We start from the raw sequence: 26,213 nt of genomic DNA, 5'->3' as shown, positions 1-26,213 counted from the left end.
ATTCTGTTCGATTCAGTTTTTGCATTTTTCTAAATACCCCAAAGTAATATACCTAAGAGTTCTTATCGTCCCATCCGACCCTTTAGGGGTGGTTCATAGACTGTTTCTTTTAGGGCCTTTGGACAGTTATTTTAAATCCAACAAATATTATCTTAAAAAAGTTCCCAAAAAAAAAAATAATATTATAGCTAACACAGTATGTTATAGGTAGATTATAAACTATAAATTACACCAAAAAATAAAGCATTATAATTTTTATTTCACATGATTAATAATTTATTTTGATTCTTCTGTTTTCAATAGTCATCATATTTTTTTGAATTCATGAATTATGTAATATAAATTAAAACAGTTTAATTGATCGATGTGAAACATTAAGTATCGCTATTGTGAAGAAGAAAAACTTGATCCTGGATCATCCATGGGTTTGTTTTGGGTTGGGATTTTTGGCCCATAAACTCAATGGCCTTTCGTAATCTTCCCCATCGGGCCATCACAACGTTTACGCCCGGCGTATGTTAGCACGAGTAAAAGCTTTCTCTAAAATTCCCAGCCAAAAACCGAAGTTAAAAGCCGCGCACCACGGCGCCGCCTCCCTTCCTCAGCAATGGCTGGTGCGCACTGCTCCGCCTTCTCCGTTCTTACATCACTAACTAACACCACCCCAAAGTTACTAAAACCACTCCTTTCTTCTTCCATCTCCAGTCCACGCGCTCCAAAAAAACTCACGAAGCGGAAAAATCACTTGCGCCCCAAAATCCTCAAAACCTAACAAAACCATTCCCAATAGAGCCCGTAATCCCTATCGTATTTCCGCCTCTAAACGACACCTTTTCCGAGCCTCAACTCGATGAACTCGTCGGAGTTGTCGCTGCCGTTGATGAAGTCGAGGAAATTCAGGTCACGGAGACCGAGGGTGTTGCTGGAGACTACAGTGGCAGTTAAGGTAAATTGTCTGCAATGTCTGTCTTGAAAGTTGGCATCGGTTTAGTTGGGGTTTTGATGTTACAAACAATTTGTAGTGTTTGTTTTCTGGGAAATTCAAATTCCGACGAGGAAAACAAGAATTTGGATGCTTTAGATAGGGGTATTAACAGAATAAAAAAAGGGAGCTTTTTGGTAGATAAAAACGTGGTTGATTTGGATGAAACTGAGTTAGAATATAAAATTAATGCAATTAGGGCAATGGCTAGAGAAGTGCGAAAGATTGAAGGCAAGGCACGGGGAGCTGATAACGAAAAAGGTGACATTCTTGATGAATTGTGAATTCTAAGAGTAGAACAGGCATTGAAAAAGAGATTGGCTTATGATTGTCTAAGTTGGAGAAGAAGTTGAATTCTAGAAAAGGGAAGTCACCCGGATCATATATGAACATTTTGAACGAGTTTAAGGGTGTTGAAGAAGCAAAAGAGATGGATGAGACATTAATGTTTAAGAAAAAATTTAAGTTCAGGAATTCTAGGAGTTTGAGAAGTGATGCGAAGGGTTTTCAGGTATGAGGGTTTTCACTTTTCAGGTATGAAGGATAATTCAACGTATGAGAAAAAGAAGAGTGGTATAGCAAGTGCAAATCATGATTCAATGGGAGTCGGGAACACTGACAAGAGGTTTGGTAATGTTTCTACGAGTCTATTTTGCAAACATACTGTACAGTTTTATTAATGTTGGTGAACTCTGCAAATTTGTTACAGGCTTTTTTTGTTTTATTCAGTCATTGTGAACGACCAAAAAGAGAATTTGGTTGACTGTATTAATGGTAGGAACGATCATGGAAAAAACAAAAATGAAATAGGGGAAGTATAATAATTTGAGAGTATTTTTGTTTATATACATAGACCTTTTTTTGTAATCTTTTAGGTACTGGCCTGGAGAAGAGTCAAAGAGGGCCTTTGGTTGAAGTTATGAAGTTTAGAGAAACAAAAGATATAGAGGCACTAAAGTTGCAGAACCTTGCAAAAGGAAAGCAGGAAACTACCATGAAATTTGATAAAGATTCTGGTTGGGGTGGAATGGTTCATCAGCGAACATAGTTAGTAGTGATCTATCAGATATCAAGTCTGATTTGTTGTGGCTGAAGCTTCCTTACGTTTTGGTATATTATTGAAACTTGTAAACTCTTCCCTTGTGGCATTTTTTTATTTTTTATCAATTGCATAAACAGTGGCACTATATTTTTTATCAGTGGCACAAACCATTCTTTCTCAATTATATATGACTTGTTGGTTTTCATTTAGGGTTTGAAATTCATGCCTTTTTCTATATATGTGTATGAGCCTAATCAAACCGTGGTACTTTGTAATGTTTGTTCTGTTTAATCATCTTCTCGTGTATAAATTCATGGATAATTGCCACAAGATGACATTTATGCCTATATTAGAGTATCTTTTGGCCATTCAATATGACAATGTCCTCATTTTCCATTCTAAATTCACAAACTTTGCATCTGATATGTTTCATCTCGATCTTGTTTACCTTAAAATGTAATGAAAAGCACCCTTTCATAATTCCGAGTCTAGATGTTGGAATATGCACCAAACATTCATTGGCAAGCAGGAGATATTAATGTAGGTTCTATACTAACCATAGATGTTTGCTGATGCTGTTTTGTGTGTACTTTGTAATGTTTGTTCTGTGTTTGGGAGAAGTGTCTTTCAATTACTCTAAAGCATCATGCTGTTATTTATTCAATTGCAGGCTATTCTCATGCGTAGAGGTTTGCACCATGAAGGTCCAGGAGGCCTTTTTACATTAAGACTCACGTCTCAGGTGCAACACCGGAGTGAGATTTCATATACGGTTGCTTTTGAGGACCGTGGTGATGCTAATAACTTTTGTTGTCTACTCGAATCATTTTTTGAGGATCTAGGCGATTTTAGTGCTGATATTGTTCCTCTGTCCGTGAAAGTAAGCATTCTAACTTGATTTCAATTAAACTTCAGACCTTGTTGTAGACTTACATGAGTGTTGTTAGGATTGAGCTCAGTAAAAGAGAACTTCAACTTTTGCAGGAACTTCATGATGAAGTTAAATCAGGTATGAAGAACATTGTTGCTGTGAAGAAGAGGCAGCTTAAGCTTTATGCCAGACAGCCATTAGCTGATGTCGAGAAAGCTTTATTCTCGCTGATTGAGCAAAGTAGCACAACCATTTGCTGATTTCTTCTATGGCTTGTGCCGTGTACACAAGAGAACATTTATTAGCTAGCACGTTGTTGTCCTGGCTGAAATCACAATTTTGCAGACAAAGTCTAGGTTTATTTGGGAGAAATAGCCTAAACTCTCCAGTCTCGCCCACTGTAATTGACAATTACAATTCTTTTATTGATGTTGCTGAAATCATAATTGATGTCCTGGCTGAAAACAAAATGAACTGAAGTTCATTTCTGAGAATGATTTTGGATGCAAGAACAATTTGTTACAGCAGTTTCTGCTGCTCCTCCCACTAATCGATATTATTGAAGCAACTTACAAAATTAAACATTCAAGAATCTAACAGTTTTTTTTACCATTTTCTCGAAAAGGATCGAGACAAGTAGAAAATTGACAACAACATATTAATATAGTCTCCTATCCACAATGATAATAGAGACAGAAAGATTCATACAAACTTCTGAACTCCTGCAGCTGCCCACCACCAACCGTACTCTATTGTGAAGCGGTAATTTTGAGCATGGACTGAGTGGCAAACTAGATTTAGCATTCAAAAATCTAATAATTTATTTTAGAATTTTCCTCCATTTTCTCGAAAAGTATCGAGAAAAGTAGAAAATTGACAACATATTAATATCGTCTCCTAACCACAATGATGATGGAGACAGAAAGATTTACACAAACTTCTGAACTCCTGCAGCTGCCCACCAACAACCTTACTCTATTGTGAAGCGGTAATTTTGAGCACGGACTGAGCATCAATGGGTGGCAAACTAGATTGGCAAAAGCATTGCCATGCTTCCTGCTTCTGCTCTTCATTTTCAGTAAATGCATTGTACATGGAAATTACAGTACTTCTTGCTGCTTCTCTCGCATCAGGCAGTCTGTCCTTCAACAATTCGGCTGACATTTGAACCAGTGAAACCAACCCAAACTCTTTCATTTCTTCTAGCCCCTGGAATTGTTCAATTTACTTCATTGTTAGAGACTAAAAATAAAAAAACACGTATAAACAATACATGAGAGATATATTAGTGTTACCATCTTGGAGACACAATTAGAAATTGACATGGCGGCTTTTGCCCTGATTCTAAGGTTGTTGTGGCTAACAGATGCCTTGAGCTTATGAAGAAGAGGCAGAGGAGTAATGAACCCCACCATTGCGTTCAGCGTCCTGTCTGCTTCTTCACAAACAAACTTCTTATCTTGAGAAGCTTTAAGCAGTAGCTGAAGTAGCTGTAAACCCATCACAAAATGTCAAAAACCAACTAATTTATAAGAACCTAATCATATAAAACATGACTACACAATCTAAACTAGTAAAATCAAAAGGGAATATTTACCATGTTATCAAATGCAGCAGAATTGGTTTCGTCGAGTAATTTATCCCCGAAGGCGTTGAAAATATCAGAAGCAGCCATGATAGAAGTCTTACACAAAGCACTTCTTGGGTTCTTCATAGCCTTTACCACAACCACCATCACTTTCTCCCTGTAAAAACCACCATCACATACATGTTAGCCAACTCCCTTCCCTATCAAAACTGACACAAGAACGCAAAGTTCTTCCAAAAATAAGTTTCTTACAAGATAGGGACCAAGAGAGAGGAGTGATATAACGCAAACCGCCTTGCATTATTAAGCGACTCGCAAACCTTTGTCCAATCCTTTGAATCTAGTCCTTCAATTAGGCCCTGAGATTTCACAACACAAACAAACGAAAATCAGAAAAGGAATTGGGTCTGCGCTAAAACTAAAAGATGAAAAAAATAAAAAAAATAAACCATTTAATATAGAGAGAGGAAATGCTTACTTGTAATTTGGACTCTGGATCAGTTATGGCTTCGAGATTCTCAGAAGAGATGTAATCAATAGCTGCATCTGAAGATGGTGGCATTGGAGCCTTGTTTTCATCATTTACTCCAAAATCAGGCTGTTTTTGGATTGGAACTGAGATTTTCACCTGCTTTTTGGGTCTCTCTGGTGTAGTTGTTGGAAGCGCATTATCAATGGGTCTCAACGCCATTTCTCCGGAAAGAGGAAGAAGATCGTACAGTTTTAAATTTTGAAGAGAGAGATTCAAGATTCCTTGATGCAAATAGTGAAGGTGAGAAAGGTTGCTATGATCCTATTTGCTGCGGCTTCCCGAAATTTAAATTTTGAAAGAAAGTTAAAAAAAGAGACGTTAGAACTTTTTAGTAACGGTCATATCAATGAAACGCGGAAAGCTATCCAAGGTTGCCAATATTTATTTGCAGTCAAACCACGTGTACTCCTCTTACGATACGTGGCATGAGTACCACTATCCTTTCACGACACGTGGCATGGGTACCACCATCCTAAATTAAACGGGTCGTGCACCATACTGGAATCCACCTTCGTACTTAACCAGATTTTTGCTTTGTGGGACGTAAAATATGTTTTAAAGATGTTCAACACAGAAGAATAATTTAGGGTGCGTTTAGTTCCTATTTCTACCTATATTTCGAATCATATTCCCTAAATATTATTTGACACATTATTTATGAAATATTACTATATATTTTTAATTACTTTTAGACATTTTAAATTTATTAATTTCATTAAATACTCCCAGAAAAAAGTTTAAAAATTAACAAAAACACCTCCACTGACCTATACTTGCCAGATTCCTACAATCACCATCGATGATAGTCAGAATCTGTTATAACGGCCTACACCACCACCGGAATTGGCTGGTAATTCACCGATCTGGCCGTCACAAAGAAATGGTCGTCATTGACAGTCAACGACAGCCATAAATGGACTTCTTTGGCCTTTTCTGGCCGTAGATCTGACCGAAAAAGGCCAGATCGACACCATACCCGTCAGATCTGACCGGTATGTGTCGTTATATAATTTTTTGGTCAGATTCCGATGGTGGTAGCTGGAATCTGACACTGGGGATGGTGGGGGTGTTTTTATCATTTTATAACATTTTTATATATTGGGGTGCTTATTAATTTTTTTTTTTCCTGATATTTAAAGGGTTTTTATATTTATTATGTAAAATCTCTTAATAAAGTCATATATAGCGACTAGCGATCAAAAGCATCCTCCACACTTTCTTTTTGACACAAAAATATTAGTCTTCATGTATAAAACTTATGTGAATGTCAACTGTTACGCCCCCCATATATATATAATTGAGGTTTTCGGTTCAGTTTACGCACACTTCAACTAATCTTAAAGAAAAGTTATCCTATAATAACTCATTGTCATGACTTCCTAGATAAATCTTGGACAAAAATACTACCTTTACACCTAACGAGGGAATCGAATTTGGGACGNGCGATCAAAAGCATCCTCCACACTTTCTTTTTGACACAGAAATATTAGTCTTCATGTATAAAACTTATGTGAATGTCAACTGTTACGCCCCCCATATATATATAATTGAGGTTTTCGGTTCAGTTTACGCACACTTCAACTAATCTTAAAGAAAAGTTATCCTATAATAACTCATTGTCATGACTTCCTAGATAAATCTTGGACAAAAATACTACCTTTACACCTAACGAGGGAATCGAATTTGGGACGGTAGGTTGGACCATTTGTTGAGCAATCCGAGAACACAGTTTCGAGACTAAAAAAATTGTCATATGCCTTGACAGGGAGCAACAATATTGGAAAGTGAAGTGAAAGAAAGGAAAGAAAACAGAAGCATGTGGTTCTGCTGTGCGTTCTTGTTATCACCAGCTACTTTTCAGTTGGGTGGCAAAATCTATTCCTGGTTCAGTAGCGACAATTGGATGTGTTTAAATTTGCTAATCAAAGAAGAAGCAGTCTGGGGATGGTGATAGCCTCAAACTTTCCATAAAAATGACACAAAAAAGGTCAGTGATTGTTCTTATTTTGTAGCCTTCTAGTTGCCAGTTCCAGACCATGTAGCTATAACTTGAGGGATATGTGGAGGCAACCAAAACTCCACCTGCTTGAATTCTGAATTATGTATAAAGTAGCAGTTTGTATGAATGAAATGAAAATAATGCATAAACTAATGGGGACTCCCCCAACATAATTAATTACATCACCTTTTTGCATGTATAAACACAACCAATAATCTCTTTCTGTTTTTATTACATTTCCCTGATCTGATCATGGATGAAAAATTGAGATACATAATAAGATGGCCGAACAATAATTATACTTATCTTATATAGTCTCTCAACAGAAAATTATCTCACAATGGTTAAGAGGATAAAAAAGAATTCGATTGCATTAAGTGTCCACCAATGGAAGCTAAAATAGTACCCAAGAAGAGAACTCTGAGACATGTTCCCATGCATGCAATCCATGAATTAACAAAATGTCCAGAGCAGAATTTAACACAGCCAAAGAAATGAAATGCAGCACCATCAGTTCACGGAACAAATTCATGATGGAGAGATAGCCCATATGTTGGAGCAGTACAAGCTAATTGCAAGAACTGATGCATTAGGAGGCCTTATCACCAATGTTGACTTCCACATCCGATGCCTGCATCCAGAGCATGAAGTCAAGACAACTAGCCGGGAGTTACAGAGAATAACAAATTACAGGTTTTTTTTCCATCATACATCTTTAAACAAATATAAAGACAGAATTTCTATTATGTTCAGAAAAATAAAGAGAATGTAACATAACAGTGCAATAGATTGGTTTTTATACTAGTTTTGGTGTTATCTCACACCTGCTACAGATCTTTCCTCGTCTTATTAAAAATACATTAATACCTATTGATTAGCCAAATTATTATATGAGTTATACACACGTGCACACACCTGTGCTTGCACATTTAAATAACTACTAGCCTACATAAGATACCCAAAGAACTGTCAATTAGAGAGGAGTTCAAGTTAAGTAATGACATTGAATTCAATTCATTCATTCTATAAGACTAATAAACACATTAGTGATAGAAAAGAGAATACCTCTGCTGCGAGCAACTTAATACCAGCAAGAAAGGGATAGATGAAGACTTGTTATCAAAGTGCTGTCCAACAAATTGTGCATCAGCAAGGAAAAAAAATACCCCTTGTGCCATCAGAAATTCGCCCTGTAAACCAGATGATCTCTTAACAACCAATTAAAACAACATGATGTTACCAAGATCTTGCAGCATGTTGAGCCTTAGCAGTTTCCCTCAGGACAGCCCCTACAATAGCTGCCTGCTCAAGACATTCAACTTTATGAAGTGCATCTAGAAGAACAACACAAGTTTTGGTATGAATATTAAAGCCTTTCAGTCTGGTTTCCTGAAAAAGTGCATACGCATCTAGTGCTCTATTTGCATAGCTCAAACCTTCTATGATAGCATTATAACTAGCAGAATCAGGTATACCTCCACTAGCCTTGAACCTCTCAAAAAGCCCATTAGCCTCTACAATATTCCCAGCCTTTGCAAGTCCTGAGATCATGGTAGTGTAGGTGATGGTATTGGGTTTTAAACCTTGCTTTTGCATCTCTTGCCAAAATACAAAGGCCTTGTTGAATTTTCTAACCTTACAAAGACCATTTATGATAATACTATATGTTACATGGTTGGGAGTGCATTTCAAGTCTTTCATGGACTGAAAGCAGACAAGGGCTTCACTGATTTCCTCAGCTTTTACCAGGGCATCAAGCAAGCAATTCCATGTGTATACATTAGGTGTCAAACCTTTCTGCATCAACTCTTCCATGATTAGATATGCTTCATCAATTCTACCAACTTTCCCAAAACCATCAATGAGACTACTATAAATAACTACATTTAGTTCTATGCCTTTCGATTTTGCTTCTTCAAAAAGCATGTAAGCTTCGTCAAGCCTGTCAATTTTAGCGAGCCCGTCAATGACAGAACCATAGGTAACAACAGTGGAGTGGTGACCTTTTGTCTTCATTTCCTCCAGCAGCTGGTAAGCTATGTTCACCCTACCTGACTTGCAGAATCCATCAATAACAGTGTTGTAAGCACGGGTGTCCAGAACACAACCTTGCTCCTTCATTGCATAGAACCACTGATAGGTTTCATGGGCAAAACCTGCTTTCACAAGGCCATGAATCAGGATGGAATAGCTCTGTACATCTGGAATGAATCCTCGAGCCTTTATTTCCTCAAACAAAGCCCTGCCTTTCTTAGTTTCCCCGGCTTTGAAAACACAGTCCATGTAGGTATTAAGGAGCATCAAATCAGGAGAACAGCCAGTTTGGACCATTTCCTTGTATATTTTATGACCATCCTCCTTCCTGCCACACTTGAAGAAATTCCTAATGAGAGATGTGTATACAATAGCATTTGGAACGTGATCAGAATCCAACATCTTTTCATAAAGCCTGTATGCATCATCCACCCTACCACTCTTGCCCAAGCCATCTATGAGTGAACAAAAAGTTACCGCATCTGGGTGGCAGATTTTATGATCCATTCCTTCAAAAATTGAACAAGCTTCATCAACTCTTTGAGCTTTACAGAGTCTATCAACCATTATATTTACGGTCATCACATTAGGAAACAAGCCAGCTTCTTGCATGGCATCCCTAACCTTCAGAGCATCCTCAAGATTTCCAGCCTTGCAAAGCACGTCAATAAGAATGTTATAGGTTGTTATATTGGGCATTGCATCTTTCTTCATGTCCTCAAAGATCGTTAAAGCTTCAGCCGCTCTCTTCTTCTTACCCAGGCAAGTAAGAATGCAATTATATGCAATGACACTTGGTATGCACCCCTTTGCCTTTTGCCTCTCAAGTAAACTGTATGCTTCATTAAACATTCCAGCTGAGCCATAACCCATGATCATGGTGTTATAAGCATATACACATGGAACTTTCCTATTGTGGTCCATCTGCTCAAACAACTCCACAGCTTCCTCTAGTCTGTTAGCTTTGCAGAGAACCCCTATCATACTGGTATAAGTTACATCGTCAGGTGCTAGCCCATTTGCTTTCATCTCGTGAAAGAATTTCCAGGCAATATCCACCTTTCCTACCTTACCAAAACAATCTATACATACATTATAAAGAACAACGTCAACATGAAAAGAGTTGCTCTTCATCTCATCCAACAGGGAGAGAGCAGCATCAACACGACCCTCCTTGGCAAAAACACGGATAAGAGTTGTAAACAGATGAACATTAACCTCATAACCTAGCTCCTGCATTTGATGAAAGAGAGCAAGCATGAGATCAGATTCATGAACTGCAGAAAGAGCACCAATCAAAGTTGTGTAAGCTGAAAAAGCAGGCCTGAATTTGAACTTCCTCATGGTCTGAATAATATCAAAAGCTTCCCTCAGCTTCTTTGACTTAACACAGCTTAAAATTAACTCAATACACGTGTTATTAGTTGGGCCAAATCCAGCAAGACACATTTCTCCCAGAATCTCTTCTAGAAAATCAAACTTTTTGCTTCTAGCCATCACCATAAGAAGTGAATTGTAGGCTTCCGGACAATGTGCTTGGTCAAATTTCCTCTCAGCCCACCTGAAATAATTTATCGCTATATCAACATCCTTCACCCTCCTCAAAACTCCGATAACAAATTCCGGTTGAGGTATTCCACTCGTTCCATCAAGCATTGATAAAGCATTCTCAAGAGCAGGTCCCCAAGGACCACTCTGCAAAATATTGTACACATCATCAACAACTTTTCTTGCATAATCATTCGTTCTTGGAGTTCCTTGAATACCATCCAATGAAGACCCATCAGATAAGGATGATAACTTTTTACAAATATTGAAAATTCGATAGCTGTTTGAACCAAAATGAACTACTACTCCTGTAAGCACAACAAACAGTGGCTACAAGTTATGATTTCAAATCATGCAAAGTTATGTATAAAAGAAAAAAAAAAACGAGTCTCACAACATTCAAATTCACCTGGGTTACGTAAGAGCATCTTCATTTATACATGTCTAAGCTGCCACTCTCCCTTTAAATTTACCTGGGTTCCGTGAGAACAAAAAAATCAATTTTAACCGTGCTTGTTTGGATGCCAAGAAAATGCGATGGAAATATACAATTTCACTATGATGAAGCGAGGAAATTTCAGGCGAATTCACATACCTTGTAGAGAAACCACAGAAGAATTTGGAGAATCAGGTTTATCTGAGACTCTTAAGAGAGTGCTATGTTCAGACTTCAGACCCAAAAGTAAAACGACACCGTTTAGCTCTAAATTTATGCACATCCTTTCCGTTTTTCATAACGGTCACAAAACGCCGCGTTTTACTCATGTTTCTTTGTTTCCCTTCGGTCCCGTCCCTCTCACGCGTCACGCGTCACAGCACATAACACCCAGAAACATGTACAGCTGCAATTCACAGAACCAGCTTTTCTACAAACAATGTCTTCTCTGATCTCCATTCTCTTCCTGTAAACCAAACCAACCTTAAACTTTGTTGTATAATGGAACCGCAGTACTCCAAGCCCCGATTATACGGGCCCCACCCGCAAATCAAAATGACGATTCCGCCCTCGCAGCTCTCCGATAACGACCGCAGCAGCAGCGAGTTACGTGCGCTCGATTGTAATCTAACGGCTCTCTGCGATCACATCCAAATGGAGGGCTTCAATTCCGGTTCTTTCTCCGATATCGTCGTTCACGCCATGGGGTCCACCTACCACCTCCATCGCTTAATCCTATCTCGCAGCTCATACTTTAGGTATTCATATTTAGAAATTTTGCTTTGAATTTTACTCAGAAACTAACTGTCAGTGCGAATATTGATTTTCTTATAATGTAATGTGCGCAGGAACATGTTACATGATCCATGGAAAGAAGCGACTGCTCCAGTGGTGACCTTACACGTGGATGATAAGAATGTGAATGGTGAAGCAATTGCTATGGCTTTGGCTTATCTATATGGCCATCACCCTAAGCTTAATGATACTAATGCGTTTCGTGTGCTGGCTGCTGCTTCATTTCTTGACCTTCAGGTAAAAAAATATGCTTTTATTTATTTATTTTGATTGTGCTGGTGTTTGTATTTGTTTTCTTGGACGACAAATTGATGTTCTCGCTGTTACAGGATTTGTGTGCAATATGCACAGATTTCATTATATCCGAGCTGTGGACTTCAAACTTCTTAGCTTATCAGGTTAAAAATGCTCTTGTTTACCAGACTTTCGATATCATTCTTATTTCTTTAGTTTCTGAAACTGTGTCTACTTGTAATTTCAGGTATTTGCAGAGAATCAAGATTATGGCATACATGGAGAACGTGTAAGGAATGCATGTTGGGGCTACCTTTGTCAAAGTGGCGCCGTGGAATTGAAAGAGGTATGTGTTCCAGCTTGCAATTACTATATGTGGAAATAAGAATATGAAGTGAAGCTAGAAAAAATAGTTTTGTCTATTAGGTTATAGTTCTTCTAAGTGTAATAAGATTGAAACTTCAAGCTGTTATTTTGTTTTTACTACCTTTGTCAATTAGGTATCATATAATCCTAGTAGCTGGGGTCTTATGTCAGGCATTAAGAGGATGGGTTGGGGTTTTGGTGAGTTGCTTTTTTGTTTAATATCCTCACTGTTAATGTTTTAGTGTTTTTCATTCAAAAAAAAAAAAGGGAAAATTTGGTGAAAGAATCGTTTTATCTTTTACATTTTTAATAAATTTGCCACAATTTTATAGTTTATTGGAGAACCCAAAAAATAAATGAAGGAAAAAAAGAAAAGAAAAAAATTATACCTTTTATGATATACTCTGCTACTAAATCTGATAAAATTTTCACTGTACTGCTATTTGATAATGATAACCTTGTCATACATATTGCTCATTTAGTCAAAGGACTTGGCCCTTATCAATTTAACTAAATGACTCCATACTGTCCAACATATACCCCATGTAGCTTCTTATGTACATAAGGCTTCTAATATGTTTTCAATTGCAACTTCCTGATTCAATTTTCTGAAGATTTTACTTGATATTTACATTTTGTTTTTGAACTTTCACTTTTCGTCTTTTACTTTTATTTTATTGATTCTCTCAATCACAAATAGGTTCTTCCAAAACTTTCCTCTCAAAGTTTGCATGCATTGCTGACCTCAGATGAACTGTGGATACATAATGAAGAAAAACGGTAAGAGCTATAGGCACTAAAAGGTTTTCTGGTTCAAGTTCTGAACTTTATAAGTTGGATAACTCTTCTTTTTGTACCTTTCAAAATAAAGGTTTGAACTGGCTTTGTATGCATTCCTCGCGAAAGGTGCTTTTTGTAAGACAGAACATTTTGAGGAAGGAAGTTCAAGTTCTGATATGGGAACAGGTATCCATTCTGATTCTTGTAAAGCAAAGGGAACAAATTTGACCAATAGCTGCATGAATAAGAGGTTAGAATCTGAACTAGGACGCTTAAATTTAACAGATGACGTAGAGGGCCATAATACGGCTCATAAACTTCTGGTTGAGCTTGCAGACTGTGTAGTTGACCTACAGACAGGAGTTTCTGATTCAAAGCAACAGACACAACAAGCTGTATACACTCAGCCGAGATTGGAACCAGTATATCCCAGCAATATGAATCAGTCTTCATCTTTGGATAGCTCATATTCAGATACAGTTAGAAATAGGACTTCATGTTCTTATGTTGAAATGCCGATTGGAGTTGGGACCAGTAGGCTTGGGGTCAGTGGTGCGGCTATGGAGGGACCATCTGAGGAAGGCTCATGCTACCATTTAAATAACAATAGTTGGCTTGCAAGTGACCAATCGAAGCATTGTTCTTCAATGGACGCTTCATGCAATGGGATTATGATGAATGATTGGGGAAGATGTGGCATGCCTGGTCTTTCATGGGGTGGGAGGGTTGTGGATAGAAGACAGGTAAAAGGTTATGCTAAAGGAAACTGTGGGGTTCATGGTGAGGAATATGATGCTTTTGTCAATATATTTGAAGGCGGTTCTCTTTTATACTGCAACATGTCTTTTGAGGCACTTTTAAATGTTAGAAAGCAGCTTGAAGAATTGGGATTTCCTTGCAAAGCAGTAAATGATGGCCTTTGGCTGCAGGTTTGTTATTGAAATCTGTTTGCCTCTATTATTCTATGTCAATTGCTATATACAAGGAATTCCTCTGGAAAGTGAGGATGAGAAAGTCCTTAAAACCACATGATTTCTTACTGCTCTGTGCTTGAACATAAACAAGTTGTTCACCACCAGGTTTTTTGTTTAATCCTAAGTCACTGATTCCTTTTATCCAAAATAGTTATATATCACAGCACTATTGGACAAAAATGTGACACTACAGTCTTGAAGATGACCATTCAGGATTTAAGGGTCCTGGAAAGAATGGCTTCAAACTCTCCTTTTTCTTTCTTCGACTGGAAATTTGGACATTGATTCTCATCCCACTACAGAGCCTTTATCTTTGTACAAAATGTTGCTTTTGCTTTCACCTTATACAAGGATATTAATTTTTCATTTTTATGGCTGTCATGTAGATGCTCTTGACACAGAGGGTGCAAGAAATTGTTGCCGACACTTGCAAAAATTGCTGTCGTACTAGTATGGCTTGCACTTGCAGGCAAACTGGTCCTTTTGGATTTTCTCCTGGAGTTACTGCCACTGGTTATTATATGCATGAGCATGATCAGAATAATTCACCTGGAAACATTGGGAACATATATGTTGCTGATTCTTCTCAAGGAGAAGGAAATGGCCTCTTTAGGCCTGTGAGAGTTCATGTTAGGGGCCCAATTGATGGGCTTGCAGGTATAGGACGTGGAAGTACATTTGTGCCAGCATCTGCTTGGCCTCCAACACGTTTTGTCTTTTCTCGAGTACCCTTTGGTGTGGGCAATAGACAGTGTCAGCAATCCCCTGCTAATGACGACACTGAGGCTAGAACTGACCACAATGGAGACCTATCTGGTGATGGACTGACAGCTATAGTTGGCTTAAGCCAAGAAGGGAGCAACTCCACTAATGTCCATGGAGAGCAAACAGAGAGGGGATATGAGACAGATCTGCAAAGCAGATTGTCAGGTACTTCCATTTCAGGGCCAACTACTAGTAGTATGTCCATGCAGATGCTAGAGTCACCAGAACATGCTATTGGAATTGAGTGGGAGAATGCAGGTGGTTCTTCGATATCATTGGATATGAAAACACCTCTGAGTCACTTTCCTCCTTTCCGTTTTGGGTAATTATTCTTGCTTTGCATAGCCAATAATGCATATTCTAAATGATAGTTTTATATTGTGAATAGTCTGCTGGTTCTGCAGGGTTGAATTTGAAGATGTGCACAGGCTCAATGATGGGCAAGTTAAGCACTCTCTAGAACATTTTTATGCAGGTTCCTTGTGGAAGGTATTCCTTCATATAATAAAATTCAGAAATTTGTGAGGCCTCTTCTTCAAGTTGTCATTGTCTGGTAGAGAATTTATTCATATGTGTTATTTGAATTCATAGGTTAGTGTTCAGGCTTTCAATGATGAAGATCCTCAAGGACGCCGAACTCTTGGTAATGTTGTGTATCATAGAAATATTCTCCTTAGAAACAATTTATACGTGTCCATCAGAGTCACAATAGATTAATGTATATTTTCAGGATTGTTTCTTCATCGCCGGAAGGCAGAGATTACTGATTCTCTAAGAAAGGTTAGCCTTGATCTTGGTACATTAAGCAGGATTATTTGTCCCTCTGTTGGTGTGCCGCCCTTTTAATGCTCAATTTTGCCTCTTTTAAGTATTTGATCATCTCTCCCTCTGTTGGTTTGCCGTCCTTTTTATGCTCAATTTTGCCTCTTTTAAGTATTTGATCATCTCTCCCTCTGTTGGTTTGCCGTCCTTTTTATGCTCAATTTTGCCTCTTTAAGTATTTGATCATCTCTTCCATGGCTGCCTCTATGGACTTCCTGTTTTCAGATTCATATGTATGTAGATTCTCGTGAAAAGGTTACTGCTCGATATCAGGTAATATCCACATCTCCTCTCCAAAAATAAATGAAAAAGCAGCCATCTTTTCACTTTTCATACTTTGTGTTACAGTGTTACTAAATAACACACAATGGTATTTGTTATGACTATATCTTGTGGCTATTATTAGTTGATATGTCCATCAAAGAGAGAAGTCATGGTGTTTGGAAGCTTCAAACAAAGGGGCACTCTTTTGCCCAAAGCTCCGAAGGGATGGGGTTGGCGTACAGCTCTGTTGTTTGATGAGCTTGCTGATCTTCTCCAAAATGGAACCTTGAGAGTAGCCGCTGTCGTGCAGCTAGTATGAAAGTATTATACAAGGCACTTCACCTACTTCGAGCTGAGTTGAAATATTTTTTCAAAAATCCATGCGAACGCAAATTGTTTTCTTCTCTTTTGCTGTTTCAGATGTAGACCACCGCTATAGTTTTCTTTATATGCCCCTGTCGAGCTGCTTTGCTAGTGCAAGGATGAATGACATTGGAACTGATAACCGGGCGGGCAGCCTTTCTTTTGTGCTAATCTTTAGTGATAGCAATTGTTGTGCTTGTATATCTTTTCTTTTTTCTTTTTTAAATTGTCAATATATGTGAAGCAAAGTTGAGAAATTGAACATATTTGTTATACTCTGTTATAGTACAAAATAACTTATTACCCTCTTGTTCTTTCTCCTTTTAGCGCTGGAAATTGATGAGAAAGGTACAAACATTGCCATAGTATCACCTAGGCAATGGAAAAAATGGGTTAAACAAATCCCACAGGCTTTCAATCATGAATATTTGTTTCAGTTTACATTACATAAAGCCAACAATTCCAGTACAACATTTAATCATCAATGAGGTCTTCACCCACAGACAACAACAAAGAAATCTAAATTAAATCTAAGCCTAAATCTAAATTTCAATCTAGAACTACACATCTCAACCCAAACATAGATAACTTGATTAGAATTAGATACTACAATCACTATTGTTGTTATTATTGTTATTGCTATTATTCCTGTGGTGATTACTTACATTCCCAGTCGTCCTTCCATGCTTTATCTGTGAAATCTCCAACTGTGTCTTCATAAAAAATTGCATCCTCTGCAACTCCAGCTCTTTGGCAAACTTCATCCTCTGCTTTTCCATCTCCACAACTTGTTGTAACTTCGCACTCTCCGCTTGCTCATAAGCTTCCCCAAACTTCAATATAGCTTGTGTCAACATCCTCACTGAATCACCCCAACCTCCCTTCTCTTTTCTCCCTTTCCCTAAATCCACAGCCACTCTTATCCTCTTTGCCGGAGGAAAACTATCCATTGAATCTCGCGATTCCTCCTCCGACTCATCCGACTCTGTTTCCACAGCTGCCGCCATGCCACTACCACTACCACTCCTTTTCCTCAAATGTATCTGATGCTGATTCTTGACCGCAGCCACCATCGGAGTTCTTAATCCAACAGGTATTCCCATTGGTACTCTTGAACTACCTGCAGCTGGAGGTGTTACTGCTGGTGCCGTTGCTAACGGGACTGGAATTTTAGCGGTCGGACCAATTAACTGATCGAGTTTTTCAAAGAAAACCCATTTACTAGCTCCTCCACCTGACAAAATTTTAGCTTTTTCTAATTTATACTTTTTCTTAACCGTATCTATTCGATTCTTGCACTGAATATCAGTCTTTGGAGTCTTCCTATAGTCCTCTCGACTACTCACAATATCAGCAACTTCTTTCCAATGTTTCTGCTTCAAATTCCCTCTACTTAGCTCCAAGTACCGTTCTCCCCACGCGTCTATCAACACCGCAGTGGCTCCTTCGCTCCAACAGTCTTCTCTCCCTCCACCACCACCGTTCCTCTGCGGCGGCGGAGCCACTATTATACTATTATGTTGTTGCTGTTGCTGCTGCTGCGGTTGCTGTTGCTGAATTGGTGGTGCAGCCGCCGCAACTGTCACTGAAATCCGTTCGTTTGGCGGTGACTGAGATGACGGAGACGGAGATCCGATGGCCGGTGGCGACGGATTTGAGTGCACCTCATCTTCTTCTTCCATCGGATCTAGTTAGGGTTTCTGTGACCCGGAAAAATATCACTAGATCTGATTTAGGAAAACAAGTAAAGAAAGTGAAGTTGTAGGGAGAGACGGATTGTGAGTTTATGGGTTTTTAGGTTAAGGGTTGACCGATCGGTGAAAGACGGGACACGTGGCAGGGAAAATAAGTGAAGGAAAGGGTGAGGTGGAGGAACGTGATTGGTGGGTTAGATGAGAACTCCGTCACCGGCGTGAATGTCGTAATTTTGGCTTCACTCGATTCGCACCCACCAAAACGTTAACAAACAAAAGATACATGAATGTGGAGTGAGTGAGTGAGTTAATAATAATAATAATTAAAAAATCATAAATGGAATAAATTTTAGGTCTGATGAAATTTTATCGCTTTGCAGATATCGGCCGGACCACCTTCCAGGAAGCTTATTAATTGTTGAGACTTAAAGGTTAAACCCTCTTATTGATATTGACGTTCTGACTCGACTGTGCTTGAAATAGTTTCACATCTTGACTTCGCTTTCTGGAGACTAATTTCTCGAATCCAATTCCAAATCCGCACGAGGTGATGTAAATTCCCCATTAACATAAACCTAATTAATGCTTTCTTTACATAAATATTTCTGTGAGAAAACAGAAGAAATGACCTTATTTCCTGTTTTAATCCATCTATGTAAAGATTTAAAATTCTCCAAAGGTGTTCTTCGCTCTCAAATACGGGATAATTCTTCTATGCATCCAACGCAGATATAGAATCACTTAATGAGGGTGTATTACGTTAGTGTTCATATATGATACATGTTCTTTTATTGTGTGATTGAATATAATTTTCTGGCTTGTTATTGCTTCCAATTTAGATCAAATATGATATTTTTTTTTTTTTTTGTTTTTTTTCAGCTATGATGATTTATTGAGGTGACGGAAGCTGATAATTGAACACTGATTCCACTAGTGAAACACAATTTTCTAGAAGCTGCATCATTCTTTGTCAATACAGTATTTGGGATAGGCATTATAAACGTTTTTACTCTCTTTGTGGAATGCTACAACTGCACTCACTTTTACAAGATTGTGCTAATGGAACAAGATAGCTTAGCCGGAGGACTACCTGTTTGGGCTCCTTCGAAAGTTTCAGCGCATCAATTTATATCAGGTAAGACAAAGCCCAACCATGGTCATTTCTGGTTCATGAATGTTAGATTATTGGAAAGATAGATTACCTTGGAAGATTATTGGGAATCTTTTAAATATGTTGGTTAGTTTGTGGGTATGTTATATTAATATGTTTGGATATGGGAAATAAATTGATGGGTATATTATTTAAATTACTAAATTATCCCCTTTTAAATATTAATATAATATTATTTTTATTATTAATTTTTGAATAATTTTTTTAACCCCCAATATTTCAGATTTAGCTAAAACACCCTGCTTATATAAAACATTAATTTATGACGAAATCACCCCCACCTCCTGCCGCCACCTGCCACCACCACAAATCACTATCGGAAGTCTCTGAAAGTCTGTGAGTACCTCACCGTGACCAAGAGGCTTCAATATGGCCATTTCTGGCCATATTGATAGCCGAAAACGGCCAGAAATGGCCATATCGAAGCCTCCTAGAGTCTCCTATCGAATCTCGTTCTTTTTTAGGGACTCCGGTGATTTTCCAACGGCGGTCCGTGGTGGTTGGCCCGCTCTTGGCGGTGGTGGTGGTGGCTGGGTGGCAGTGGTGGTCTGTAAATTATTTTAAATATAAGGACATTATTGTCCAAAATTTTATTAAATAAAGATAAAATTGAAATAGGATATTAATGTAAATTTGTTTTAAAGTAGGGATATTATTGTCCAAAATTTTTATTAATAAGGGATAAAATTGTAACAAAAAAATATAACCCTGATAATCTAAGAATACCTAAGAAAATAGAATCAGATTACTTCCGATATTACCAATAGTAACCACTATTGGTATTTAAAAATTATCGATATCCTATATTATTTGACAATCAAACATGGTAATCAAGTAATATAAGATGACATAACCTCAGTAATCCCACATAACCCTCAATCAAACACTCCCCTTCGTATTATATCTCGGGCTCATGGGATTGCCCCATCTGGTCTGGCTGATCCAGGCTATTGCTCTGGCGTGGCCTTGATTTGGCCAGGTCGAGCCAGATCCTGGCCAACGACGTTAGCCTCTGTTGATTGCTGGGCCTGGCATGATAAAAAGCCGACGTCTTTTTTATTTTTTAATTTATGGTTCTATGTTTTTAATTTATTTTTCAATTTTAAAAATAACAATGGTTTTTCTTTCTTGTATATAAAAGTTTTTGTTATGTTTTTTTATTTTTAAAACTGGTTTTTCTCCTTTTTATTTAAATTTTTTATTATTATTTTTATTATTTAAACTTTGAAATCAAACAAATTTTTTTAAATTTTTATCTATTTTCTTTTTAGTTTTTAAAGTTAAAAATTGAAAGGCTAAAACCAAATAACAACAAGTAATTAAGGGTATTTATGTATTTTTGTTGTCCTATGTTAAAAGTAACAAGTGTCCCAAATTTGAATAAAGATGTTATTTAATGTCTCTAAATCAAACAAATTGAAATTAATGTTCATTTTGTCTCTAAATTGAAAAAATTATTAATTATGTCCCTAAATTGAACAAAATGAAACTTTGTACTTTTTTAGTATTTCATGAAAAAAATTGTACTTAAATTGATAATATCCATATTCATAAGGTATTATTATTCACAAACCATTTTTTTCTCTTGCAAATATTGAAATAGTATGGATAAACGAATTTACTAATATTAATGAACACTTAAAAAATATTATTTAAATTTATTATTATAAATAGATTATTTATTAGAAACTTGTTCGATCCTTAATAAACTTTGTTTTTCTTTTTTTCAATAATTTTTTCAAAGTAATTTAACATATATATATATATGCATGCTAAACTAGTGGGACGGGGACCACGCAATGTAGCTAAAATTTCAAAGAATGTGGCTGTGACGAATGTATTATTATATTACGATAGGCTTTCTTCGTTTTTCTGTTTTTTAGTTTTTATTATTGTATTTTTTTATTGTGTTTGTGCCGCGAAAATTTGTTGCCGTACCATAAGAAATACCACATGAACGGCGAAGCCAAACCTTTTTAGATCCGAAACCACTTCAACAGAACACAAATTTGCTCGTACAAAATCTCAATATCTGTCTTTGTTTTGCTTTGAGTTACACTTTTCACTCCTCATCATTTGCTTTTTATTTCAGTTATACCCTTAATCTGTGAAATATTAGGGTTTTAGTTTAGGTCTCCCAGGTCGAATTTTATAGCTACCTTTTTCTTTTGAATTCAGTTATATTTGCTCAAGACCTAGGTCATTCAGTTGCACTATTACATCTAGGGTTCTCACATGATTTCTCTGCAAAATGGGGTTTTCTAAATGGGATTGAAGTTTTTAGGGTTTTCTAATTTCAAGTTTAAAACCAATGGGTGCTCTGACGAGCAATCGTAAACGTGGCGACGAGTACTTATCATTGAATCATCTCCAAAGTCCATATCAAAACTCTCACGTTTCAAAGCGACCCCGGTTTTCTTTCATGCACCAGACCCCAAACCAAGATTTAGTTTCATCGAACAGCACGGTTTCGAGAATCTCTAAGTACCCGGACGCCAGAGCCCCTCTGAAAAGACAAGTACATGCCCCTTGTAGAATTCTCAAATTTGGATTCTCCGACAAGCTAAAACAGGATTCAAGCCCGAAAAGTGCTCGTGGGTATCGTGAAAATCAAGAATCAGGTAATGCTATGGGTAATTTGTTGACTTCTCGCTTAGTTGAGGCAAAGAAAACAGCATTTGATGCAATTAGGTATTTGAGAAAAGATAAGCAAGTGATTGATGTTGATAAGGAATATAATGATAAGAAGGAGATAGTTTCTGATGATTCAAGTGTTGAAGAAGTTGAGAATGAGAAGAATGAGAAATTTGAGGTACCAGTTAGGGAAATTAGTGGGAAAGCTGTGGAGGAGAGAAATCATAATAATTTCCAGCCATCGTCTTCTTCTGTGGTTACTACAGATATGAATAATGGTGTTGCTGATGGTGATATTTTGAGAATGGAGAGTGCGGAGAAGATATTGGATTCATTGTCGTTAAATCGGGAGGTAATTGGTGTGCCTAATCTTGAGGTGTATAAGAAGTTGTTGGAGAGTGCAGAGAGGAGGAGTTCTAAGTTGAACTCAATAGGGTTTGAGATTGAGTTGAATGAGAAGCGTCGCGATTCTCTCAGGCTGTTGCAGCCCCTGAAGCAACCAGAGGAAAAACTGGTAGAGGTCTGTTCATTTTCTTTGTTATATATTTAGAGGTCTACTGGAACTGTTGATACTGTAGTTGCTTTTGGGATTAAATGATAGAATTGTTGTAACATCAAGGAAATTACTTTTGGAACCTTAATAAATAAGGTCCCCTATTCATTATATGACACTGAGAACTGTTGATAATCCATTTCAGGAAGTACCTCGCGAACCCTTTGTCCCTCTGACAGAGGAGGAAGAAGCTGAGGTTGGTCGTGCATTTGCTCCTAATAGGTATGACCAAATGATTTTATTGGTATTTTTGGGTAGTTTAATGGTCGCTGTTTGTACTATAACATAACTGGGACTTGCTCAAATGCTAATACAAACAACTGGGACTTTCTCATGCAGGAGGAGGCAGGTCTTGATCAGTGATTCGGGGACAGATATTGACATTACTGGACAAATTCTACAGTGCCTTAGGCCAGGTGCATGGTTGAATGATGAGGTATCATTTTAGGGTTAAATTTTGCTTAATTTGTGAATAAGAAGGGAATTTTTACTTTGTTCACATCCTAATAATTGTTAGGGATTTAGTGGATATTAGTGGATAGTCATTTATTTTCTCATGTGCATGCATTTTCTCATTTCTAGGTCATAAATGTATATCTGGAGTTACTGAAAGGCAGGGAAAAGAGGGATCCAAAGAAGTTTCTGAAATGCCATTTCTTCAACACATTTTTTTACAAGAAGGTTAGTGACTTGTTTCCTTAATTTTATCATTAATCTTGGTAAAAGTTAGTCTACGTGAACACTGAATAGTCCTCAGATACATACTTTGTCCATCTAATCGTGTTTTTCATCTTTTCTGGAAAGTGGAAAAAAATACAATTATGGTTTCTGCGTGCTGCAATATAATTAATTGCCAGAGGAGCCTAAGATATTATTTGCCAGACTTCCATCTTTGTTTTTCCACACTGTTGGTCATTGTATCAAATTAATATCAGCAAGAAAACAACAGATATCACTGCTCCTAGTACCCCTTAAATATGGTCTTTTATTTCTGGGATTTCGTATTCTGGTAGTAATAGAAGAGAAGGATTGGTATGCTCATTTTCTTCTTTATAAATCATTCTACGCATTTCTTTATTAGTAACTATCTTAGTAGTACTTACTTTTTATCATTTTATTTTCTTCATCTAAGACAAGTTTTAGGGTCTGTTATTAGAACTTAAATAAGTTGTTGCCAACTCGAATTAAATTTTCACATCTGATCCCCATTCCTCCATTATGTCTCATGTGCTTTTATAATGTTCTCCTCTCTAGGTGAGTATTTATGTTTTTTTTTTTACCTCCTATTTTACTAATTTTCAGTTAGTGAGTGGCAACAAGGGCTATGATTTTAAAGCCGTGAAAAGATGGACGTCCATCAAGAAGTTGGGATACACTCTCCTTGAGTGTAACAAAGTAAAGTTCTTGTTCACCACCCTTTTCTTTTATTCTTATTTTTGCTTGATTGAATATTGCACTTACCTCTGATTTGGTTCTTCTTTTGGGCTCAGATATTTGTTCCTATCCACAGAGAGATACATTGGTGCTTGGCTGTTATCAATAAGAAGGATAAGAAATTTCAATATCTTGATTCGCTGAAAGGAAGGGATATGAAAGTGCTGAATGCCTTGGTATGTTTTAGTAATCTAATTCTGGTAATTGGACCGAAATAAAAATTTGATTTTTTTCAACTGAGATTAAACTTCAACTGTGAGATTCATGCAGTCAATTGAGTCAAAGGATTTCATAGCTTGCACTAGTGGTTTTTGTCTTTTTACAAATTTACTCTGTGATGAAGACTGACATGATTGTTCAGCCGCTTAGATTTGCAAATTTTCATTTTTGCATTGCCTATCTTGTTTATTGCTGATAGAATTGTATATATTGGGAAATAGAACTGTTTGTTTCCTTATAGAGAAAATCTGCATTTGGTCATCCGGCTGTTGCAAGTTTGTTGATGCTGGTCATTTGTGTGTGCCAGGCTAGATATTATGTGGAGGAAGTGAAAGACAAGAGTGGAAAAGACATAGATGTAAGCGATTGGGAGCAAGAATTTGTTGAAGACCTTCCTGCACAGGAGAATGGGTGTGTATTCTTTATACTTCTGTTATTTGGCAGTAATTACAATTGAGTTACATACTTCAAGATTGTTCAAATAGGAAAGATATGCATTCGGAGATGCCTTTTTTTATTTTATTTTATGGATTTCATGAACAGTTTTTGGATTAAGAAATAAATTAACTAGATTACAGCGAGTTTGAAAATATGTGTTTCGGGAAATAAGTTTACATGTAATATTTTGGTTATAGCATATTTTTAAAAATTTTGTAAAATCAATTTTNCACAGGAGAATGGGTGTGTATTCTTTATACTTCTGTTATTTTGCAATAATTACAAGTGAGTTACATACTTGAAGATTGTTCAAATAGGAAAGATATGCATTCGGAGATGCCTTTTTTTATTTTATTTTATGGATTTCATGAACAGTTTTTGGATTAAGGAATAAATTAACTAGATTACAGCGAGTTTGAACATATTTCGGGAAATAAGTTTACATGTAATATTTTGGTTATAGTATATTTTTGAAAATTTTGTAAAATCAATTTTTGAAGTTCAGGTGATCAACCATACATCTCTAGATTATTCTATTATAATCTTATTTTCCCCTATTTAGTTGGACGTCTTCAAGTACCAAAGACTCTAGTTTCATAATGTTTTTATGTGGTTCTGTCTAATTATTGATATTTTTCTCTTTGAACTTTGTCTCCCAAACAGGTTTGACTGTGGTATGTTTATGCTCAAATATGTTGACTTTTATAGCAGAGGTCTAGGGCTTTGTTTTGACCAGGTAAGGATAGAAGGAACTTGGCTCTTCTGCACAACTGTGCATCTGAAAATTTATTTATTTTTAAATCTTTTTTCATGTTGGAACATGCTTATAAGTCTACACCAGTGTAGATATGGAAATTCTTTTATTTAACTGTATTCTGATGCCAAATATATTATTTGGGTGAAAGAATTTAGGTTATGAGTTTTATGACATTTTTGCTAAATATTTGCCCCTTCCTAATTACATTATGAAGAAAAACCTCCATGCCATATTTCAACTCTTAACTCGTGTTTCTTTCTCCTTGCAGAGTCATATGCCCTATTTTCGTGTGAGAACAGCAAAAGAGATCCTGAGATTGAGAGCTGACTGATTGAAATTGTGAATCAGCTATTTGTAACTTACTGTGGCGCCCTTTTATTATTTCACCATTTAGCAGATAGCAGGTCTTCGTTTGGAGATGGTTGTGGATTCTGCTGATTTAATAACATGATGTGGTACGCCATAGAATTCTGCACCAATGAAATAGCCGATCTTCTGAGGATGCTTTCACCATTTTGAAGGTTCTTTTAAGTGATGGCTACGCTTAAGTTTTGGTTTTTAGATTGGTTGATAGATCAAAGATTATCCTGGTAAAATGACTTAAGATATAGTGCGATTTAGTGTACAAGGCAGGAGCAGTGAGTGGTATATAATCTGTATATGTAAGCATAAGGTGTGGCATAGATTTTGGTAAGTTTATATTCGAAATGTTAGGATTCATGTTTAGTTTACTTGCATCTTGGTTTCTCTTGCTCTGCTTCCGGATCCATCTTTTTTGCTGGTTTACTAAAGCCGTCCCTTTTTCAATCTTGAGTTTGATCCACAATTGTAATGATCAATTTGAAATTTAAGAAATGAGAAATTACCTGTTTGGCATTGTGGAATTTGCTTTCACTTCTGATAAGAAAAGTTGTGTAC

General features: G+C 37.0%; 6 protein-coding genes and 1 pseudogene across 10 annotated transcripts; 4 read left to right on the top strand and 3 right to left on the bottom strand.

The window, feature by feature from the left end:
- Nucleotides 1-515: 515 nt before the first annotated feature.
- LOC116136851 lies at nt 516-3,466 on the top strand (annotated as a pseudogene).
- Nucleotides 1,264-2,106, top strand: LOC116137025. The gene is made up of 2 exons (XM_031422708.1): nt 1,264-1,612; nt 1,858-2,106. The coding sequence occupies exons 1-2, from the start codon at nt 1,477-1,479 to the stop codon at nt 2,028-2,030; spliced, it is 309 nt and encodes a 102-aa protein (XP_031278568.1). The 5' UTR covers nt 1,264-1,476; the 3' UTR covers nt 2,031-2,106.
- LOC116137024 (TOG array regulator of axonemal microtubules protein 1) lies at nt 3,434-5,174 on the bottom strand. The gene is made up of 5 exons (XM_031422707.1): nt 4,962-5,174; nt 4,736-4,842; nt 4,493-4,640; nt 4,191-4,385; nt 3,434-4,104 (listed from the first exon to the last, which is right to left on the bottom strand). Exons 1-5 carry the CDS (start codon nt 5,172-5,174, stop codon nt 3,871-3,873), a joined length of 897 nt encoding a protein of 298 aa, XP_031278567.1. The 3' UTR covers nt 3,434-3,870.
- Nucleotides 5,175-7,181: 2,007 nt separating this feature from the next.
- On the bottom strand, nt 7,182-11,269 carry LOC116137125 (pentatricopeptide repeat-containing protein At3g06920). The gene is made up of 4 exons (XM_031422813.1): nt 11,192-11,269; nt 11,006-11,069; nt 8,080-10,904; nt 7,182-7,645 (listed from the first exon to the last, which is right to left on the bottom strand). Exons 2-3 carry the CDS (start codon nt 11,028-11,030, stop codon nt 8,251-8,253), a joined length of 2,679 nt encoding a protein of 892 aa, XP_031278673.1. The 5' UTR covers nt 11,031-11,069; nt 11,192-11,269; the 3' UTR covers nt 7,182-7,645; nt 8,080-8,250.
- A 166-nt stretch (nt 11,270-11,435) lies between these two features.
- LOC116136904 lies at nt 11,436-16,652 on the top strand. 4 transcript variants are annotated; one of them, XM_031422570.1, is made up of 13 exons: nt 11,436-11,790; nt 11,881-12,064; nt 12,157-12,225; nt 12,309-12,407; nt 13,128-13,207; nt 13,299-13,393; nt 13,544-14,136; nt 14,568-15,268; nt 15,351-15,435; nt 15,538-15,589; nt 15,677-15,726; nt 15,994-16,041; nt 16,175-16,652. In XM_031422570.1, exons 1-13 carry the CDS (start codon nt 11,534-11,536, stop codon nt 16,349-16,351), a joined length of 2,490 nt encoding a protein of 829 aa, XP_031278430.1. In that variant the 5' UTR covers nt 11,436-11,533; the 3' UTR covers nt 16,352-16,652. The 4 variants fall into 4 exon arrangements, with proteins under 4 accessions (XP_031278430.1, XP_031278429.1, XP_031278428.1 ...); XM_031422569.1 differs by having other exon boundaries at nt 13,493-14,136; XM_031422568.1 differs by having other exon boundaries at nt 13,299-14,136.
- Nucleotides 16,653-16,788: 136 nt separating this feature from the next.
- On the bottom strand, nt 16,789-18,610 carry LOC116136905 (trihelix transcription factor ASIL2-like). The gene has a single exon (XM_031422572.1). It carries the CDS (start codon nt 18,075-18,077, stop codon nt 16,995-16,997), a length of 1,083 nt encoding a protein of 360 aa, XP_031278432.1. The 5' UTR covers nt 18,078-18,610; the 3' UTR covers nt 16,789-16,994.
- A 2,530-nt stretch (nt 18,611-21,140) lies between these two features.
- LOC116137005 (ubiquitin-like-specific protease ESD4) lies at nt 21,141-26,179 on the top strand. 2 transcript variants are annotated; one of them, XM_031422687.1, is made up of 9 exons: nt 21,141-22,408; nt 22,593-22,669; nt 22,787-22,883; nt 23,030-23,128; nt 23,750-23,842; nt 23,938-24,057; nt 24,408-24,511; nt 25,202-25,274; nt 25,564-26,179. In XM_031422687.1, the coding sequence occupies exons 1-9, from the start codon at nt 21,572-21,574 to the stop codon at nt 25,624-25,626; spliced, it is 1,563 nt and encodes a 520-aa protein (XP_031278547.1). In that variant the 5' UTR covers nt 21,141-21,571; the 3' UTR covers nt 25,627-26,179. The 2 variants fall into 2 exon arrangements, with proteins under 2 accessions (XP_031278547.1, XP_031278546.1); XM_031422686.1 differs by having other exon boundaries at nt 21,142-22,414.
- Nucleotides 26,180-26,213: the final 34 nt, after the last annotated feature.

The sequence above is a fragment of the Pistacia vera genome, unplaced genomic scaffold (assembly GCF_008641045.1).
Source record: "Pistacia vera cultivar Batoury unplaced genomic scaffold, PisVer_v2 Contig320, whole genome shotgun sequence".
In the NCBI taxonomy this organism is placed as follows: domain Eukaryota; kingdom Viridiplantae; phylum Streptophyta; class Magnoliopsida; order Sapindales; family Anacardiaceae; genus Pistacia; species Pistacia vera.
The sequence above is the reverse complement of the archived record's forward strand: the minus strand, read 5'-3'. Positions and strand labels throughout refer to the sequence as shown.

Bases quoted from the DNA above. Each gene is read 5' to 3' on its own strand.
- LOC116137024 (XM_031422707.1), bottom strand. From the start codon at position 5,174: ATGGCGTTGAGACCCATTGATAATGCGCTTCCAACAACTACACCAGAG. The intron at 4,641-4,735 runs GTAAGAAACTTA...TGGTTTTTACAG, and splicing joins TCTCTCTTGGTCCCTATCTT to GGAGAAAGTGATGGTGGTTG. The intron at 4,105-4,190 runs GTAACACTAATA...GAACAATTCCAG, and splicing joins CTAATTGTGTCTCCAAGATG to GGGCTAGAAGAAATGAAAGA.
- LOC116137025 (XM_031422708.1), top strand. From the start codon at position 1,477: ATGCGAAGGGTTTTCAGGTATGAGGGTTTTCACTTTTCAGGTATGAAG. The intron at 1,613-1,857 runs GTAATGTTTCTA...GTAATCTTTTAG, and splicing joins GAACACTGACAAGAGGTTTG to GTACTGGCCTGGAGAAGAGT.
- LOC116137005 (XM_031422686.1), top strand. From the start codon at position 21,572: ATGGGTGCTCTGACGAGCAATCGTAAACGTGGCGACGAGTACTTATCA. The intron at 22,415-22,592 runs GTCTGTTCATTT...AATCCATTTCAG, and splicing joins CAGAGGAAAAACTGGTAGAG to GAAGTACCTCGCGAACCCTT. The intron at 24,512-25,201 runs GTGTGTATTCTT...TCTCCCAAACAG, and splicing joins CTTCCTGCACAGGAGAATGG to GTTTGACTGTGGTATGTTTA.
- LOC116136904 (XM_031422568.1), top strand. From the start codon at position 11,534: ATGGAACCGCAGTACTCCAAGCCCCGATTATACGGGCCCCACCCGCAA. The intron at 12,408-13,127 runs GTATGTGTTCCA...AATCACAAATAG, and splicing joins GCGCCGTGGAATTGAAAGAG to GTTCTTCCAAAACTTTCCTC. The intron at 15,590-15,676 runs GTAATGTTGTGT...GTATATTTTCAG, and splicing joins TCAAGGACGCCGAACTCTTG to GATTGTTTCTTCATCGCCGG.
- LOC116136905 (XM_031422572.1), bottom strand. From the start codon at position 18,077: ATGGAAGAAGAAGATGAGGTGCACTCAAATCCGTCGCCACCGGCCATC.
- LOC116137125 (XM_031422813.1), bottom strand. From the start codon at position 11,030: ATGAAGATGCTCTTACGTAACCCAG. The intron at 10,905-11,005 runs GTGAATTTGAAT...TTGTGCTTACAG, and splicing joins GATGCTCTTACGTAACCCAG to GAGTAGTAGTTCATTTTGGT.